The sequence below is a fragment of the Cryptomeria japonica genome, chromosome 3 (assembly GCF_030272615.1).
Source record: "Cryptomeria japonica chromosome 3, Sugi_1.0, whole genome shotgun sequence".
Taxonomy (NCBI): domain Eukaryota; kingdom Viridiplantae; phylum Streptophyta; class Pinopsida; order Cupressales; family Cupressaceae; genus Cryptomeria; species Cryptomeria japonica.
Window position 1 is genome coordinate 155,383,704 of NC_081407.1, and position 19,033 is coordinate 155,402,736.

Below are 19,033 nucleotides of genomic sequence, written 5' to 3' on the forward strand. Positions count from 1 at the left end.
TTAAAAACACATTCAAGAAGAATATTGTTGCAGGTTTCCTTGTTTGTCACGGTAATACACCCGTGGTTCAATTTCAAGCCCTATTCCTCCTATTCAATATACACACACAAATCCATCAGTCAATTTTCTTAGGAGAGCATACATGATAAAAATCAAAGAGGAAGTTGCAGACAAGAAATAAATTCACTTACTTCTATAGAAGTGCAGACACAGTTGTAGTGGGGTATGGAGGGAGGGAGGGAAAGAAGAAGAGAAAGAGGGATGGGGTATGGAGGAAGGGAGAAGGGGAGAGAGCGAGAGAGAGAGAGAGGGATGGGGTATGGAGGAAGGAATAAGGGGAGAGAGGGAGGAATGGGGTATGGAGGAAGGGGGAGAGAGAGAGAGAGAGAGAGAGAGAGAGAGAGAGGCACCTTGTATGCGTTTGAGAGGGGGAGACAATACACTTACATGTGTATATATATGTTTAATATATTATATATATATATATACATATATTATATATTATATGTATATACACATATTATATATACAATATCATATTATACACATATTATATATAGAATATCACATTATACAATAGCGCGTACGTGCTGTTTATAGTAAAAAGAGCGCGTACGCGCTGTTTATAGGAAAACGAGCGCGTACATGCTGCTTACACCATAAGTACCCCATATGCACTTTTGACTGTTTAGGCTTGGAAATAGGCCTGGATGACAAAGCTATGGTTTGGAAGTTTGATTTCCCTCCATTTCTCTCATTTTTGACATGTTTTATTTTATCAACTTGGTTTATCGACTTTGTCATCACTAGGTTTACACTTCATCAAGTGGGTATTTCTAAAATTGCCACCATATTTTCAACCATCTTTTGAGCTTTCTAACCATATAATTTTTTTTCAATTTGAACAACAATAACATATTATTATTGAATTTCTTTTACCAATGTCTCCATAGTTTTCACTGACATAGGTGCACCATTTTTTAAATAACTTTTGATATACTTATCCAAATTTAAAAAACTTTATATATTATTGTAGTGCACTTGATTCTTTACAATCTAAAAAAAAAATTGTATTTTTCGATTTGTTTAGTGCAACTTATGTTTCGTGCACGAACAGGTACCTAATTTTCGGGATGTGCTCGATTGGAAAAATCATTAAAAAAAAATACTCAACAAAAAATTACAAAAAAAATACACATCTTCTAGTTCTCACTCTTAACTATCTTCCTGCCAAAGGATTTGTCAAAATACTAAATCTAACTATGAATTTTTTGATGTGCACGTCAGACACTATGTTATGTTTTTTAGAAAAAATCAGGGTTAGTTTTTCGTGCGCAAAGGATTTGACCCCCTTAATATTATCCATTTTGAAAAGGTTTAGTAGTTTTGAAACTAGATTCAAAGTACTACAATATTTGTTCTTTGATTATCTTCATATCTTGAGCGGATGACTTTCAAATTTTGCCTCCAAATTCAGGTTCACCTGATTTTAGAAAAAAAGTGTCCACTTATACCCCCCTTTTTTACCACCATCTTTGTGCACTTGCCCAGTTATCTCATACAAATAGATCTAAATCACCCTTCCAATATTGCAAGAATCATAAAAATTAGAGATAATAGCAAAAATTTGTGAGTTTGAAAGTAGAAATTCATGATCTAGTTTTGATTGAGAATAAACTAAACCAAAATAAAAATATGATAATGAGACTTACACCACTAGAAAGTTATTGGAACTAGCTTATCTATAATATCTTGTTTGCTTTATTTGGACACTATATGTCCAAGTTATGGTAAAAAGAGAAAAACCCTCTTTTGGCATGATGAGTGGGGTCAAGGGGCCAAGGACAAGGTATTTTTTGCCATCAACAGTTCCAAAATACTAACATTAGTCAAATAGTCACCATTATATTTTGTCCATACCCAGATAATCTCTTACTGCAAAAGAATTCATGTACCTACAAATGTCAAAATATTTAATAAATCATAGGAATATACCTTTCTATGAAGATTTTCCAGTGGATCCATGGTGGCAGATTATGGTTTATAAGAAAAATATTTTTTGGATTACAGTGGATGTTGGTTTTTTATTTTCATAGGGTTCATTGTCATTCATGGGTTTGTGGCTACTAATCATTTTGAGTGATTGACTTAAAAATCATCAATAGAGTTTATGTCCAAAATGGACTAAATCTACCTCACCTCGGAAGCAAAAGCATGCCCAAGGAGAATGCAATCCACAAACTAAAGGTGGGAAATATATTTTTCTCTAGAAAAAACCTAAAGATGTATTACATTCCTAAATAAAATCCTATTTAAGCACATTCTTAATGCATAAGTAAGCTAAGATAAAAACATGAATAACATTAATACTCAAAAAATACCTATGGTGGATTTCATATACTTAGGTAGGTTAAAATTTGAAAGAGGGTACAAGATAATTGTTCATATATATTTTTTGATTGACAAAATCCTTGGCATATAATCATGGGCATATGGTGGTATTCTCGGAAGTGACTCATAACCCATTTGGTGTCAATGAGTCTAATTCTCTGGCCAAACTATAACTACTATTCATTGTCCTTATAATCGCATATTGCCACTATGTTTCCTATCATGTATTAGATAGAGAAATGAATTGAATTGTCTATGCTAATAACTTATTCATTCCATATTGACAAGTAAGCCCAATGGAAAAAGAGGATGGATTGACTAATGAATTTGAATGTCTTGTATTCGAAATGATAGCCCAAACTAGCTATTCATGGAGTATTGGTTTAAGCTAAAACAAGAATTTCACATTAACTTTATTAAGTAAGTCACTTCAAATGATTTATACATAAACAAAAATATTTAACATCATCTTAATTTATGATTGGATATAAAAGATTTTTTATAAGACCAAATGGGTCACTACAATGATAAATAATTAAAAAATTTAACTGTGAATTTTGTTAACTTAATTTTAGAGCTAGGTACCAAATTAAGTTTGGATAGATGATTGTTTAATTAATTATACATAAATATTAATATAAATTAAAATAAAAAAGATACAACTGTAACATCATTATTATTTCCAATGGTTTTGTAGACACCTAAATTTGTCCATACTGTTGAGACATGGACCAGCTAGGGCTCGAACCTAGGACCTTCCATACGTTGCTGGAGTGCACTACCACTGAGCTACTGGCCCCTCTTGGACCAGACCATCGTCGGTCCGGGTGTGGCTTATTTCCAACACCAACACCCCCCCTTAAGCCACACCTCTCGTGTGCTTGGGGTTCCTAGCCTTGACCTAGCTCTGATACCATGTTGAGACATGGACCAGCTAGGACTCGAACCTAGGACCTTCCATATGTTGCTGGAGTGCTCTAACACTGAGCTATTGGCCCCTCTTGGACCAGTCCATCGTTGGTCTGGGTGTGGCTTATTTCCAACACCAACACATACCCAACCACACCTAATTTTACCCAATCCTAAGCCATTAATTAAATATAAACTTATTTTTATTTATTTAATTCCATCTTTACCCCATTCTATCCTAGCCTTTGATTAATCAAATATTTATTTAATTAATTTCACAATTAACAAATTGTTCACATGGATCACAATCTAAAATTATCATCATGTGACAAGTGTCTCTTTCATATGCATCTAACTAAGTCTTGTCTAGACTCGTTGAACCTAGACATCTACCAAAAGTAAAACTAAATTTTCATCCCATCCATTCATTTAAAGCTAAACCTCTTAATCTCAACCATTCACATAAGGATGTTTCCTTGATCCACCCCTAAACCTAACCCTTATCCCTCATGTGACACTTGTGATATGACTACATCTTTGATCTCGACCCTAATCATCATCCAATCATAGCCATCCATCATCAATCTATCATAGCCCTTGATTTTGCCTCTTGGGAATTCTATGAATAATAGGTCTTTCATCCTATTTTCATATCTTCTTTCATCAAAATGTTATGTTGTCCAATTTTCTATCTAAATCTTCTTCCATAGTGTTATGCTACAAAAATTTCTATCTAATCTTCCATTATTATATCCTTATTCCATCTATTTGATCTCTCATCATGCTATTGGATTCATAAGAAATCACATTTCTACATCAAAGAAGAAAATCAAGTGGAGCTAGAGTGCATTCTACTTGAGATCAATCTAAGGAGAACGAAAGGTTGTAGGTGAAGGTATTGTGTATGTATTGCATTTATCTTCTATTTTATTTACCTTCAATCTTTTCTTATCTTTAGATTTAATAAATTACATTTAATTATACTATTTCTAACATAAATTATAAATTTGAAAGTAAGTTGACTACCAGAAAAAGAATTGATAATATTCTTCACATGTTCATCAACAACCCAAATAGCTTTGAAAACAAAATGATATATTCCTTTGAGCTCAAACATAATACCAATTTTTAGAAATCCACTTTGAATTAAGAGATAAAAACAACTTGAACTACAATATCATCCAAATAACAATAACTTCAAATCTACAATACATTTTTGAAATATCCATCTAATAAAAACTAACAAAATATTTTTTATTTATATAAAATTAAAATTCAACTTTTTACAATACAATTATAAAAATTCTACCCAATTCTTAAACATGAAAATTTAATACCCAACAAAATAATTTTTATAATACTATATAAAATTAAAATTCAACTTTTCACAATACAATATATGGCGAACATCTATACTGCACCGGCATCATCATAGACTTCAGATTTGAGATAAGTTTGTTCACGGTGTTCTGGATTAGACTTGTTAGGTTGCTTAGCATCCTTGAATTCATCCTTTATGTTGTTCACACGAACAACAATGGGGCTCTGCACATGATGATCACGACTAATCCAGGCGAGTCTTCCAAAATTATAGACACCATTCGAGTGCTTCAAAGGTTTTAGAGTTACTGAGAAAGAAGCAGTTTTTATATGAGGCTTGAAAACTAGAACCTTAGGCTTCACAATAACTTCCACACCAGGTGGGCACGAGACCACAGCTACATATACACAATTCTCATCTGGGGCAACGTTGGTTACAGTCCTTTTAACTGTGGTAGTGGATTCCAAATTGGACACAGTAATGGAAGGATAATTAAGATCACTAGCAGAACTTTTTTCAGGGCAGGTGATATTCAATTTAGCTGAAGAAACAATGCTTCTGATCTGTTTTTGGGTGTAGCCAAGACTGCAGAGAAACACTACATAATCTGTTAGACCTGCATCGTATATCAATCCTGGATTGATAGCTTGTATGGGATTTACATGCCCTGCACCAAAATCAAATGGGTTTGCTGGTTTTCCAGATCCTCCAGCTTTTATCAACTCAAGAGATGTATCTCTAACATATGCTGCAAATAATAAAATTTAGAAATGCTTATCAGGATTAACTGCATGCAATATAATAGTATATAATATTATCTTCATTGTGTAGAGTAATGGTTTATCTTAGTATTGTGACTTTGAGTTGTCTACTTAGAGTTGGTATTCATTGCATTTGGATAATACTCAAAGGTGAACCAGTGGGATTGAAATATTTGTGTCATAGTTCCATGGAGTTTCTTATACGGGGATGAGGAGATGTGGGATGGGTTTTGGGATGGGAATTAAAGCTAAAATTCGGGGACAGTGAGGGGATGGCAGCAGTGGGGAGCTGCGCTTATATACAAATTGATGAGGTGAATTGAAATTTTCAAGAAAATATCTACAATGTAATGACATGCGTCATATAACAAGCAACTAGATGGAGTTATGTAGGCAGTGGTGCTGTGGTGCTGTGGGACTGTTTCCCAAAGTCCTTAAGTAACGTCTCCATACAGAAGATACATATTTATTGAGGAGGGAGACTATCCGAATAGAACAGAGATTTGTGATTATATATAAAACTAAAATCTTCCATCAAATATAATAGAATGAATGGATAACATAATAATGTACCAGTAGTCATGATGGCAGATCTGATGGCTGCAGGACTCCATTCTGGATGAATTGACTTGAGAAGAGCAACAATTCCAGAAACATGAGGGCAGGACATGGATGTTCCTGATAAGAAATTGTAGTCCACAGAACGTGTGTCAACATCTACTTCTGAAGGTGGAACCACTGGAGGCCATGCTGCCAAAATGTTCACACCTGGAGCTGTTATATCAGGCTGCACAATTGCAAATTATAAGTTGTTAATAAATTCCATACTCATAACTCTTGAACCAAGCAAGATGTTTCACTTCAATAATATATTGTCAAATATGGTGAGACCGTATGATCTTAGTATTCAATTAAACATGCAATCTGTCACATACCTTCAAAATGTCTGGAGATAGTGTGCTAGGCCCCCTTGAGGAGAAGTAGGCAACAACAGGCGCAGGTTCAAGTCCCACAACACTTCTACTTGAACTCAATCGAACAATAGGAAACCTGTTTCAGATATAAAAAATAAAATTACATGAGCTATCTATCATTTTGATATAATACAATCTGATTTAAAAACAATAATAAAAATTATTATACACTGGAAAAATAATATCTTTAGTATGATAAAAAAAAAATTAAAATACTTTCCATTCATATCTGAATTGGTTTCAACTCACCGAGATGACTGGTAATATAAACTGATCTTTGCCCCTTGCTCCATATCTACGTACACCACTGGTATAAATAAGACACTTGGAACCACTTTGGTAGGCACTTCTGAGAATATTACTGCAGACCCTCCTGCTAGGTACACCCTTACAGCCGCAACCAAGCTATTGTCGCCCCCAGGGATTCCAAAGCATAGCACTATTTTTCTTGCAACGGATCTTGGTAGCCGAGATCCACACGTTCTGTAAATACATGATGGCCAAAATGTTAAGTAAATTATACAACAAACATAAAGAATGAACGTTATTTTAATACTCAGATTTACGTACCCGCCATATGCCAGTTGTACGAATGTATCGTTTGGCCGCTGAGTGTTTACTCCCTCTCCCTTTCAACACAAATAAAAGATCGAGAAAATAAGATTTTTTGAGTTGCGGGATAATCTGGATCAAGGACATGCATTTTTTTCATATAAATCTGTGATGTTTTCGTTAGAAGATTTATACACTGGTAATTAGGATATGATTTTATGCAGTTTGTTCATTTGTGTTTTTTTTTGGTTAAATTGGGTTTAATTTTCAATGAACATTTCGAATCGGATTATTATTACTGAATGTTATTTTTATATATATATATAACTCAAAATCAAAATCAAGGAGTAACAAGTCTTAAGAATTGAAGCATAGTGGATACCCTTATAGTCATGTTATTGCCAAGCATTAAGTATGTGGGAAAGCTACGATCCATAGTGCTAGCTGCTACAGAGATAACCCAAGGAGCTGTATTTGAAACAGAAGCAGGGTCAGGGCCAGCATTTCCTGCAGAAAATACCACAGAAATACCCTTCTCCATGGCATGGAAGGAGCCTATATTTGAACTTGAGGCAAAATACTCAGGCAGGGGTGTTGTTGTGCCAAAGGACAAAGATATCAAATCCACTCCATCAGTAATGGCATCATTGAAAGCAGCAAGGATATCTGCTTCATAACACACACCCTCCACCCAACAAGTCTTATATACTGCAATCCTTGCTCGAGAGGCACCTCCTCTAGCAATTCCTCTACCCAAACCCAAAAAGCTTGCATTTCTTACTTGACTTCCACCTGCTGTAGAAGCTGTGTGTGTTCCATGGCCATTGTGATCTCTAGCTGAACGATATTCTGGAACTTCTGTGGTATTTAGAAATCCATTGGCTTCTTCATAACCTTTGACATACCACCGTGCACCCACTAGCTTTCTATTGCAAGTGGACTTACTAAATTTTTCTCCTCCTTGACAGACACCCTTCCAACCACTAGGAGGTGGAGGAAGTGTATCATCTTTGAAGCTTTGTGACTCTGGCCAAATGCCTACAAATAAAGTTTTATAAAAATCAGATACATTGAACTTTCACCTATTTATACTTCACTAAGCTTTCTTCACAATAAAAGAAATAAATAATTATGTACATGGACTATAATGCATGTTGTACTGTACTCAATGTTCACTTAAAAAAGAAGAGAAATGTACAATTCTAACCTGTGTCTATAATACCAATGACTACGTCTTCTTCTCCATGGTGTGCTTCCTGTATAGGCATCCTTGTTAGACCATCCAAAGGCAGTCCCATGAAGTCCCAACTGTGTGTTGTATGTAGCTTCAACACTCTACTCTTGAAGATAGAGACAACACCTTTCATGGCTATATCAATTCCAATTATTAGAAACATGTTTATGAAGAAATTTCACAGTTATAAGAGCCAAATTACATAAAAGATAAATTAGGATTTGATTTTGTTCTTTTGGATTCGACCATGTAAATTTTTGCATTGCCAACGTTTCGGATCAAATACCATGATCCATCATCACAACAAAAAAGCAAGTAAGAGAGCAAGAGAGCAGAATATGAAGATGATAGATCTCTTGCTTTTTTGCCCTGATGATAGATCATGGTATTTGATCCGAAACATGTTGGCAATGCAAACATTTACACGGTCGAATCCAGAAGAACAAAATCAAATCATTATGGACTGTGGAAGCTTCATGAATTCGATAAATTAGGAGTCGTCTATTCTCCATACAAAACAAGACCTGATAAAAAATACAAAATCTGCAAATTACAATAGATTTTTATGTGATTTCTGCTGGTTTGATCCTCTCAATCTGTCTTCTCAATGCTGTAAAAATGCAAAAATTATGCTGAAAAACAATTGTATTATGCAAATTTGTGTTTTTATCATATAATGTTTTGTATGGAGAATAACCGTTGCCCAATAAATTGTGCCTATAGATAAAAAACATTTTATAAATATACATAATTCAATCAAGTGAAAAAATACTTGATATTGTCCTGGCCTGGGCTGCATTCAGTTTTGCTGCAAATCCAGAGAAGCTTTTGTTGTAGCTGTACATCAAGGCCATTGCAGCAGCTTTGTGGCTGTCGGATCACATCATTGGTTATAATATTACAAATTCAGACAATCTGTGCCTTGCACTTATCATACTATATCTTAACAATATTACCATGTAAAGGAGAAAATTACCACCTTCCAAGAACAGATGTTAGTATTTGATAATGAATTTCACTATTGAGAAGGTGCTGATCAAATCTATTCCCTCCCATGTATACTATGTATACCTGCATACAAATATATCCACATAAATATCATCAGGCAGCCTTCAAACAAATTTAGATGTTAGAATTGTTTTGTTTCTGGACTTAATTGTCAGATCACAGCATTATTCACTCTCATCCTTATGCAAATAAACTTTACTCAATTAAATTCAAAAATAAAACAATAGAAATTTATGAGTTTGCATATTTGTAAATAGACTGACTTTAAATTTTAGGGAAAAAAGGGCTATCATATAATTACATTGACATCATCTGCATCTGCCTGATCAGCTGGCTGAATATGCTGTACACGCACTAAAAGAATGAATATAACAATTCTAATTCGTATGGAAATTTCCATAGTTGTATAAAATGTGAAGAGAGGTGCTGAAGAAATGAATCTTAAATAGGCCAGCACGCTATAAAACTTTAACTTTGATGTAGCTCAGGATGATCTCACAGAAAACTAATGAGGAGAGCAAATGTTTCGTGCCCTTGAAGGCAGCCCATCCATCGTTTTGCCCGTACACATCCATAATTTAGCTTATTTGCGTGTGAGGGAGAATTATTTGCGTGTCGTATAATTGTTTTCAGCCTTTCGTAGAGTAACATAAAACATAAAACATATTATTCATGTCGGAATGACACTTCCGTGACGTTTCCGCTTATGGATGCCGAGGATTAGAGAACAAGTGAAAACTACCAGGTCTCGCATTCAAGAGAGACGATATTACCATACTTATATTATAAAAAAATTAGTATTAGACATTCAGATGTATGTTCATTCTTTCAATTAAAAATTATATTATTATTATTATATTATTATATTATCATATCATTATATTTTTATTTTATATTTCTTTTATCTAGATTTTATGTAAAGACACTATCAATCACTCATGTTACAATTGTAATCCATCTATTGACATTATAACAACTCGTTTACCATGTTTTCCAATCATACATGCAATGAATACTAAAATTTGGATACTCTAAAAGGTGAATTTTTATTTATAAAATAATTATCATTTAGTAACCATTACTTGTTTGTATTTAGTTTGATATCATAATTTTTGTTTGTGTGGTATAATTTCCTTATTGTGGGATATCGATCAAATTTCACCATCAATTTTAAGGCAACAATAACAATATATCTAAATCTCTATATAGATTATTACTACATTTTCATATTGTTGTCTTACAAGATCCCTACATAGTGTTGTAATAAAGGTAACATATGTGAATATGAGTCACCATGCTCTTGTGTAATAACCAGCTCTCAATTACTACTAATTATTTCTTCTATACCTTATACTAACTTATCTAACCAAGCATTTTTTAATTAAATTAAAGTGTCAACTTGGTGGCTTTGCCAACCAATCATGGTGACAACTCTATGCTACCACTCATATACTTACACTAGAATCTGATAAGTTCCAAATGTCGAGGTTATCCTTGGAACCTAACCTAAATCTCAAGGGTTCATTCATAGGGTCTTTGCCTACATTATACCATATGAAAATCAAATGCTCCATACTTTATAAACCAATGTTATATAGAGCTCATCCTCTCTTCTTATATGAGATATTTTGACACACTTTTAAACAATAACTATTCATTGAGCTTGTGTTTTTAGATTAAGACAGTTATACTAGAATGATAACAAACACATCTTGATCAATTGTTGGTTCCATGCCAACATTTGTGTAGAATAACACACTAAATCACATAAGAACCATATGATTTTAAAACCATATATTCTCACAATGATTGACACAAGCACATATCATGAATATAAGAAAAATATGCAAAAACACTTTCTAAACTAAATTTTTGAGGAGAGTGTTGTACAAATTTCAAAAATTTAACACATATAATAACGAAATGTATACAAACTTTAAAAAAATCAATATACCATAGCATAGAGGCATGTAGGGGAAAACCCTTTCAAGGGAAAAACTCCACACACTAAAGTACCTCAATGTATTATTAAGTATACAAAATAATTGCAATGCACTCACAAAGCATGCCTTCGTAGGAGTCTTACCAACTAGAGATCTAGAGAAATGTGTGCTTATATGTACTCTTGTATGGCATTAGAGCTCCAATAATACATACATCTTCCTGGATCTGAGAGTTATCATATGTCTTGAATATTTTTTTCTAGGTGCATTTTGGGGTTTCAAGGACCTTACAGTTGAATCCAGGGCATCAAAGAAACTCAAAATTTTCTTTTGTTCCATCAAATTTCATTACGTTTTGTCTGAACTACATTGGTTTGAAGTAGGGTTTAAAGTTACCTATTCCTGAAGGTAGCTGAAATTTTAATGCACTTTGGGCCAAATTCTAACCTTGTCAATGCCTCCAAAAGGCCTAAAAACGTACAAATTGTTGAATTGTGATAATTTTTCTGGGGGGCATCACAGGTTTTTTTTAAATCATATTTTAAAATATTTTTATATATTAAACATTACATTTTAAAACTTTTTGGTCTATCTGTTGTTGGATTCGAATGGTATGCACTATGCTCTTTGTATGTACACCTATAGTTATATGGCATAAATGAGGGCTAATAGCCCTAGGTGGCACGACCATAGGCCTACCACCCTAACACCATCCCTTAGCCCTTGTGCACTACTCCATCAGTGATAGGCTAGCGAGCGGCTCTTTTTTGCCCCAAAGCCAACTAAAATCATATAGGTGCCTAGAGGCTAGCCCCTTGAGGCCTAATTTTTTTTCTCTTTTTGCAACTATAACAAGATTGGGAAATTTTCAATACTTTCACATATGGAGTCAATTTTTCAAAAACAAGATATCATTGAAAAGCTAGTTCAATGTACTTTCCAATGAAATAGGTAATTTTTGCATGTTCTACTATTTTGTGTCATTTTCTCTATTGAATTCAAATCCTTTTTTTGTCTTTGATCTCGTAACTTTTTTCCATGATCTTTGTTTTCATGATCTTCGGATGTTGAAAAGTTGTTGAGGAGCTCTTTCTAGCATCCATGCACTTTTCTTAGTTTCAACCCCAAGTACACTATATATTAGTTCTTTCTCGATGAGTACCTTGGACTGTTACCTGGGCATGTTGTCACTTGGGAAGGTGTCATTTTATCATTGCACTTCATTTTAGTTCCTGATCATTTGTCAATGATTCTAAGGTTGTGCCGGTTCAAATTTTTCTAGTTGTTCCTTCACAATGATACTTATTTTGTTTTCTTATTTACACAAATGTATCTTGTCATTTGTTTTCTTAGATCAAGGGTCCTCGAGTTTACTCCAAAAAGTACTTCCAATGCTTATTTACAACAGGCTTCTCATTATGAGGGGGTTGTATGGTCTCTCTTCTCATCCTTCATATGGAGAGAGGTTGATTAAATTTGTGATGGATCTTTTCATGATGAATGTAGTTCTTGGGGGTTGTCATTGAGTCCTCCATGCCATCCTTGATTTGATCTTTTCTCTCTTTTGGAGAGGATTTTTGTCCTAATGGGCTTTCTCAATTCCTTTGTTTATGAGAGACTACATGTGCATTGTACATGGGTAACTAACATGGCCTAGTAGCTGGGATCCATCTTGCATCTTGGGATCAAAATTAGCTAAGTTGCGGCCAATTGGAGCTTTCAATGATTCCAAGAATAACCGTTAGTGCTAATAGAAATTCCTAGAATAGTCAGAAATGTCAATAGGTTCTTGGTCTCCTATGCAGTGATTTGGTTCATGAGGAGGTGGAAAGCCAATTTGGGGAAAATTGAAGAAATATATGCACAATTTACATGTCATCATTAAAAAAGAGCTTTTTGTGTATCTCCAATATTAGTTTACATAAGTTTGTTCAGGTAAATTTTGAATGATCAGAGGTTTGAGTGGTTGCAATAACCACTAGAGTTATTGATGCCAACCTATTTCGAGTTCTTGATACAATCTTAATCATTGATATAAGAGCATGGAAGGTTGGTGAAAAAAAAACTGACTAAAGTATGTGGTTGAAGACTCAAGTGGTTCCTAGAACCACATGAACTTCGACAAGGTTTTGAGTTCCTACTCTATCTTCAATTTCCAAAAAGAAAAGAAAAGCTGAGACTATTGGCATCGGGAATGTTGGATGTTAAAGCCCAAATGAGGTTTCCAATTATAACTGAATGACCAACCCTCGAGAAAAGGGGATTTCATGAGCTGATGGGGACTCTGTGGATAGTATGAATAAGAAAAAATGATAAGGGTCAGACTTGAGGGTTGACCCAATCTTAATCATTGATATAAGAGCATGGAAGGCTGGTGAAAAAAAAACTGACTAAAATATGTGGTTGAAGACTCAAGTGATTCCTACAACCACATGAACCTTCGACAAGGTTTTGAGTTCCTAATCTATCTTCAATTTCCAAAAAGAAAAGAAAAGCTAAGACTAATGGCATCAGGAATGTTGGATGTTAAAGCCCAAACAAGGTTTCCAATTATAACTGAATGACCAACCCTTGAGAAAAGGGGATTTCATGAGCTGATGGGGACTCCATGGATAGTATGAATAAGAAAAAATGATAAGGGTCAGACTTGAGGGTTGACCCCCAATGTGTAGATTTTAAAGAGCTGGACAGGGTTAGGTGAATTCAAGTTGTACCAACAAATTTCCTCATAGTCTTGTAATCACTGATGGTAGCGATTTAATGCCGAAATATGGGCAAGCCTCATTTATTTCTACATACATCCTCTTCTATCTTTCCTTCTTCTCGATCACGATGTTATGCTTGGTTGTGTCCTCTACAATTTATTCAATTCCCATCTAACATGTCCATGCTTCTCTGAGTAAGCTGGTGTCTAGGGTTTTTCTTGGCTTGCCATATTTACCTTTTTGGGTTTTCTCTTTCTCAATAAAAGGTGACTATTGTAGGTGTTTCTTCCTTCGTTTCATTCAAGAGATGCATTTTTGTACTTTTGTAATCATAAACAAGATCTAAGCCTCCATATGAATGAACACTAGCATATTTTTGCCTCTTCTTACATATTTCCTATGTGCAAAGATTTTTCCTTCATGGTTGTATGATTATTTTTTATATTTATAATATATTATGTTGTGTGAACATTGTTTATAGGCACCATTAGCAAATGTATTTCTATTCATCACCTGTTAACCTCTTACCTTTATATTTGTTATACAAACATTGAAATAGATAACTGTTGAAATCCCTTGGTAGAATCATTATATTATGTGTTGTTGGTGAGTAGGAAGACACCATTTAATCTAGGTATCACCGTCATTTTCCTTTCATGTATTTCTTCTTCTCTTTTTTTGGAAATTAGTATAGTAGGATTAGATGTAGTATTATTTGGTGTTTGGTTGGAACAACACCTTGCATCTAGGTTAGATAGAGAACCAATCATTAATCTAGAGGTTTGACTCCAGTCAACAAGGATCCCACATCTTGAAGCCATTCCCAAGTTTCACCAAGATGTTAGATATGTGATCCAACAAAGGGTTGCAATTTAGATTGGCAATAGATATGTACTAGAAGATTTGATGAATGCTATAGGATAGGGAGATCTACCACAAGGATGAGATGCCCTTGTGGCCAATATGGGCATATAAGTTCCCCTCAAGAAATGAACAATAAATTTAATGGGACCTATAGAACCTCTAGCTTGTAAAATTGATGCTAGATTTGATATAAGCAATACTGAGAATCTCATGAAATGGGGTGAGGCTAACGAAACCAAGGATTTAATAAAAAATACCATCAAATTTATTTATAAAATTATTATATTGTATTTTATTTTTCAATAAGTATCACTAGCTACCAAGGTAAATATATTTTATTTTTCAATAAGTATCACTAGCTACCAAGGTAAACATTTTATTAATAGAATCAGTGTAGAGTTGTTTTATAGTTTCCTGATAACACGTAACAAATGTGCTCATCTATGATTGTGAAGTTTGAGGTGGATATCTCCAGCCTCTTCTACTTGTAGTGCCTATCAATCAATTACATGCTTAGGGTCAACGATATATTTCTTAAGCAATGAGACATGAAATACATTATGAATGTGAGACAGAGATGGTCAAAGAGCTAGTTGGTAATCCACATAGCTAATCTTTTCTAGTATCTCAAAAGGTCCTATAAATTGTGGAGCTAGTTTGGTAGCCTTGCCAAACTTTATTGAGTTTTTATGAGGTTTGACATGAAAAAACACCTTGCCACTAACTGCAAATTCCCTTGGATTCTGCTTGGCATTTGTATAACTCTTTTTACGGTTTGAAGCTTCCTTCAGTCTTTCCCTTATAATTGTCACTTGTTTATCATATTCTTAGAGTAGTTCTGGTCCAATGATTACACAATTTTCTAGACCATCCCATCCTATAGGTGTTTTGTATTTCTTGCCTTCTAATGCTTTGAATGGTACCATTTGAAAAGAAGAATGGTATGAGTTGTTATAAGAAAACTCAACTAGAGGTAAATAATCCTCCTACTTAGTGGGCTTATCCATGGCATATATTGAAAGCATATCTTCCATAATTTGATGAACTCTTTTTGTTTGGTCGTCCATTTTTTGGTGGTATGCAATGCTAAAATTGTGTTTGGTACCCAAGGTGATCATAAGAGAGGTCCAAAACCTAGAATTAAGTAACTTATCTCTATTAGAAATAATTACCTCAGGCATCCCATGCTATCTAATGACTTCCTTGATGAATCTTTTAGCAAAAATTGGGGCATCATCCTTCACATTTCTTGGTACGAAGTGTGTTACTTTGGTCAAATTATCAACCACTACCAAAATATGGTCATGTTGGTGTTGAGTTTTTGGCAAACCTATCACAAAATTCATGGAAATTATTGACCATTTATGCCATGGAAAATCATGAGGATGGAGGGAACTTGTAGGATGGCAATGCTCAACTTTAACACATTGAGTTTCAAGTTAGTTGGCAACATAATTTTCTATTTGTTTCTTCATTCCTAGCCAAAACTAATGAGTTTATAAATTTGCATACATTATCATCACTTGGATGTGCTTCTTAGGGCACATTATGGCCTTCTGCAAGAATTTTGTCTTAAATCCCTTCTTTTGGTACATAGATTTGATGTAGGTAATGGTTGGATACCATTGTTCCCTTCATGATAACCAATTGGATTAGTCCCTTGTTGAATTCCCATCCTTATTTCCTAACAAAAGGGATCATGAGCTTGCATTTTCTTGATCTTTTTTGGCAATTCAAACCTTAACTGAGTGATTTTAGCTAGTTTGGCCCTTCGACTTAGGGCATTCGCTAATCGATTTTCTTTTCCCTTAATATTTGAAATATCTATTTCATAGTTGCTTAGGAATTCCAACCACCTTCTTTGTCGTGAATTCAAATCAGTTTGTATGAATAGATATTGGAGTCCTTTATGGTTAGTGTTCAACTTGAAGGGTCTCCTAATCAAATAATGTTTCCATACCTTCAATGCATGCATAATTACAGTTAGCTCTAATTCATAGTTGGGTAGTTGAGTTCGTGATCCTTCAATTTTCTAGACTCGAAGACAATCACGTGTCCATTTTGCATTAGAACTCCTCCTATCCCATTCAAAGAAGCATTCATCAACACTACAAATTCCTTTTCTAGGTTAGGCACTTGCAAAATCAATGCAGTGGTAAGAACTCCTCTGACCCTTTTGTTGAAGAAAGGTTATGGGGTTAGCTATCTTGGAGAAGTTCCCTACAAACCTTCAATAATATCTTGGAGAATTTTCCCCAAGAAGATATGTTTATTTAAGAGATTGGTTATATCACGTGTTATCACTCATAAATGTATCACATGATAATATAATGGAGATCTATGATTATTTAAGGGATTATAAATGTATATGATGTGTGAATGAATGTGTTATTTTCCTTATGAATGTTATAACCCACCACACAAATCTATAATTCAATGCCAATGTTATAGTACTCTTTCTTATTCCATCACACTAGGGTATAAGTACAACATTAATAGGAAAAAGGGCTCAACATTATAATGTGCTCTCTCTCTAACAGTAATCGTGAAGACTTAGACTTTACATATCTAGAGCCACATTTACAAAACCTTTGTATAGTGTAAAGTTTCTATATTTTGAATAATGTTGGGCTTCTAAGGCCGCTATTGAGAGAGAATGCACATGTAAATTCCATCTCCCTTAAACTTGTTGTATGTGTAAGTCCAATGGTCATCATGTTATATCTTTTTCTATGTTGCTACTTATCATAAAGTATTGTATTACATTTAAGACATAACTTGACACTTGTAAGACCTAAGAGGATTACATTATAATAAGACCTATGAATATTATGTAAAAAAATTAGGTGGGAAGAGAGGTTGGACATGGTCAAGGGGTTATTTTGAGAAGTTTTGAGTTTCAACAAAAAAATATTTAAAACCTTTTTGTGAGCATAATTAGAAAAAAACCATTATTTGAATTATGACGATAAGTTTATTATAGAGTTTAAAATACATGATCTTCATCTTGGCATACATTTTACCTTTGGTGCATGTCAAAAAAACTCCTACATCATTGAGAAAAAAAAGCAAGTTGTTATCATCAAACTAGATAACAACTATTTTCTAAAAGAGTAAGTTGTATGTGTCAAAAGTGACTTTGAATTTAGGAGACCACTATCGATGTTTTAGTTTTACAAGGACCATTGTACCATGCAAATTATATCACTTTTGTAAATTTATTTTTTGATTTGAATATTTAATGCAATCATTGGTTATAATGCTCATCAATTTGAATAATTCGATTTTCAATCCAACTAGATAATGACAATTTCCTAAAAGCAACATCTTTACGTGGTAAAAGATGAATTTGACTCAAAATAGATAATGACAACTTCCTAAAAGCATAAGCTTTAGGTGGTAAAAGATGAATTTGACTCAAAATGTGAATTGGTCAACAAAAAGGTTTACGCATGATGGCTATACACATATGACAAGTGCAAAGCAACATAGAATCAAATTGCAAAAAAGTACTTGTTTGCAATTTTATGTCTTATAAAAACTCAAAATTATTCTTATAAAATAGAAAAATAATTAATACACATTCGAAAAATATTTCCACACAAACCTAAAATTTGATGGTCATCCTTCCTAATCATATTAAAACATGATGACAATTTTGTTCATTTAACTACATCTCAATATAACTTTTACTAAAATTATAGATTATATATATATATAATCAAATACAAAACTAATATTAGTAAAATTTATTTACTAAAAAATTATAAAAATTATAAACCATGTTGTTGTTTTTCAAATTTTGAATATTTTTGAATTCCAATTTTTTTTCAAAAACAAACACATTCATTAAATTGATATTATTCTTTTAAAAACAAAAAAAGTCCTACAAATTTATAGAAAAAACTGGATTTCTGTTTTAAAAAACCAGATGCACTCAATTGATTGGTAAAAAAATAGATTTTGTAAAAGAAACTAAATATAATCGGACAAATTTTAGGTTGCCCTTTTAAACAGAAAGCAAAAGCAATCAATTGATTGGGAACAAACTGGGTTTCATTAAAAAAATTAGAAAACTATCTAAAAATTGCAGAAATCTAAAAACCAATTCAAAACTGCAGAAGTACGAGACTCGATTCATTAGGGCAAAACTTGATTTCACCTTAAAAAACCCAAAATCTATCAACTGATTACGAAAAAACTGGGTTCCTGATAGGGAAAAACTGGAATTCCCCCTCCCGCCCCCCCACCCCCAAAATAAACCCATAATATATCAATTGATCAGAAAAACACCGGGTTTCTGTTAAAAACAATTCAAAATTGCAGAGAAAGTACGAGGCAATTCCGTTAGCCCCTGTCCCCAAATTCGCC

General features: G+C 33.7%; 1 protein-coding gene across 1 annotated transcript; it reads right to left on the reverse strand.

Moving 5' to 3' along the window:
- Window positions 1-4,530: 4,530 nt before the first annotated feature.
- Window positions 4,531-9,607, reverse strand: LOC131057626 (subtilisin-like protease SBT3.18). Its single transcript, XM_057991774.2, has 10 exons — window positions 9,452-9,607; window positions 9,122-9,213; window positions 8,915-9,012; window positions 8,116-8,277; window positions 7,291-7,946; window positions 6,927-6,985; window positions 6,606-6,839; window positions 6,318-6,432; window positions 5,956-6,169; window positions 4,531-5,369 (listed from the first exon to the last, which is right to left on the reverse strand). The coding sequence occupies exons 1-10, from the start codon at window positions 9,548-9,550 to the stop codon at window positions 4,711-4,713; spliced, it is 2,388 nt and encodes a 795-aa protein (XP_057847757.2). The 5' UTR covers window positions 9,551-9,607; the 3' UTR covers window positions 4,531-4,710.
- Between the last annotated feature and the right edge of the window lie 9,426 nt (window positions 9,608-19,033).

Coding starts and splice junctions, on each gene's coding strand:
- LOC131057626 (XM_057991774.2), bottom strand. CDS start 9,550: ATGGAAATTTCCATACGAATTAGAATTGTTATATTCATTCTTTTAGTG. Junction 6,840..6,926: donor GTACAACTGGCATATGGCGG/GTACGTAAATCT, acceptor ATGTATTTACAG/AACGTGTGGATCTCGGCTAC. Junction 6,433..6,605: donor TTATATTACCAGTCATCTCG/GTGAGTTGAAAC, acceptor TATCTGAAACAG/GTTTCCTATTGTTCGATTGA.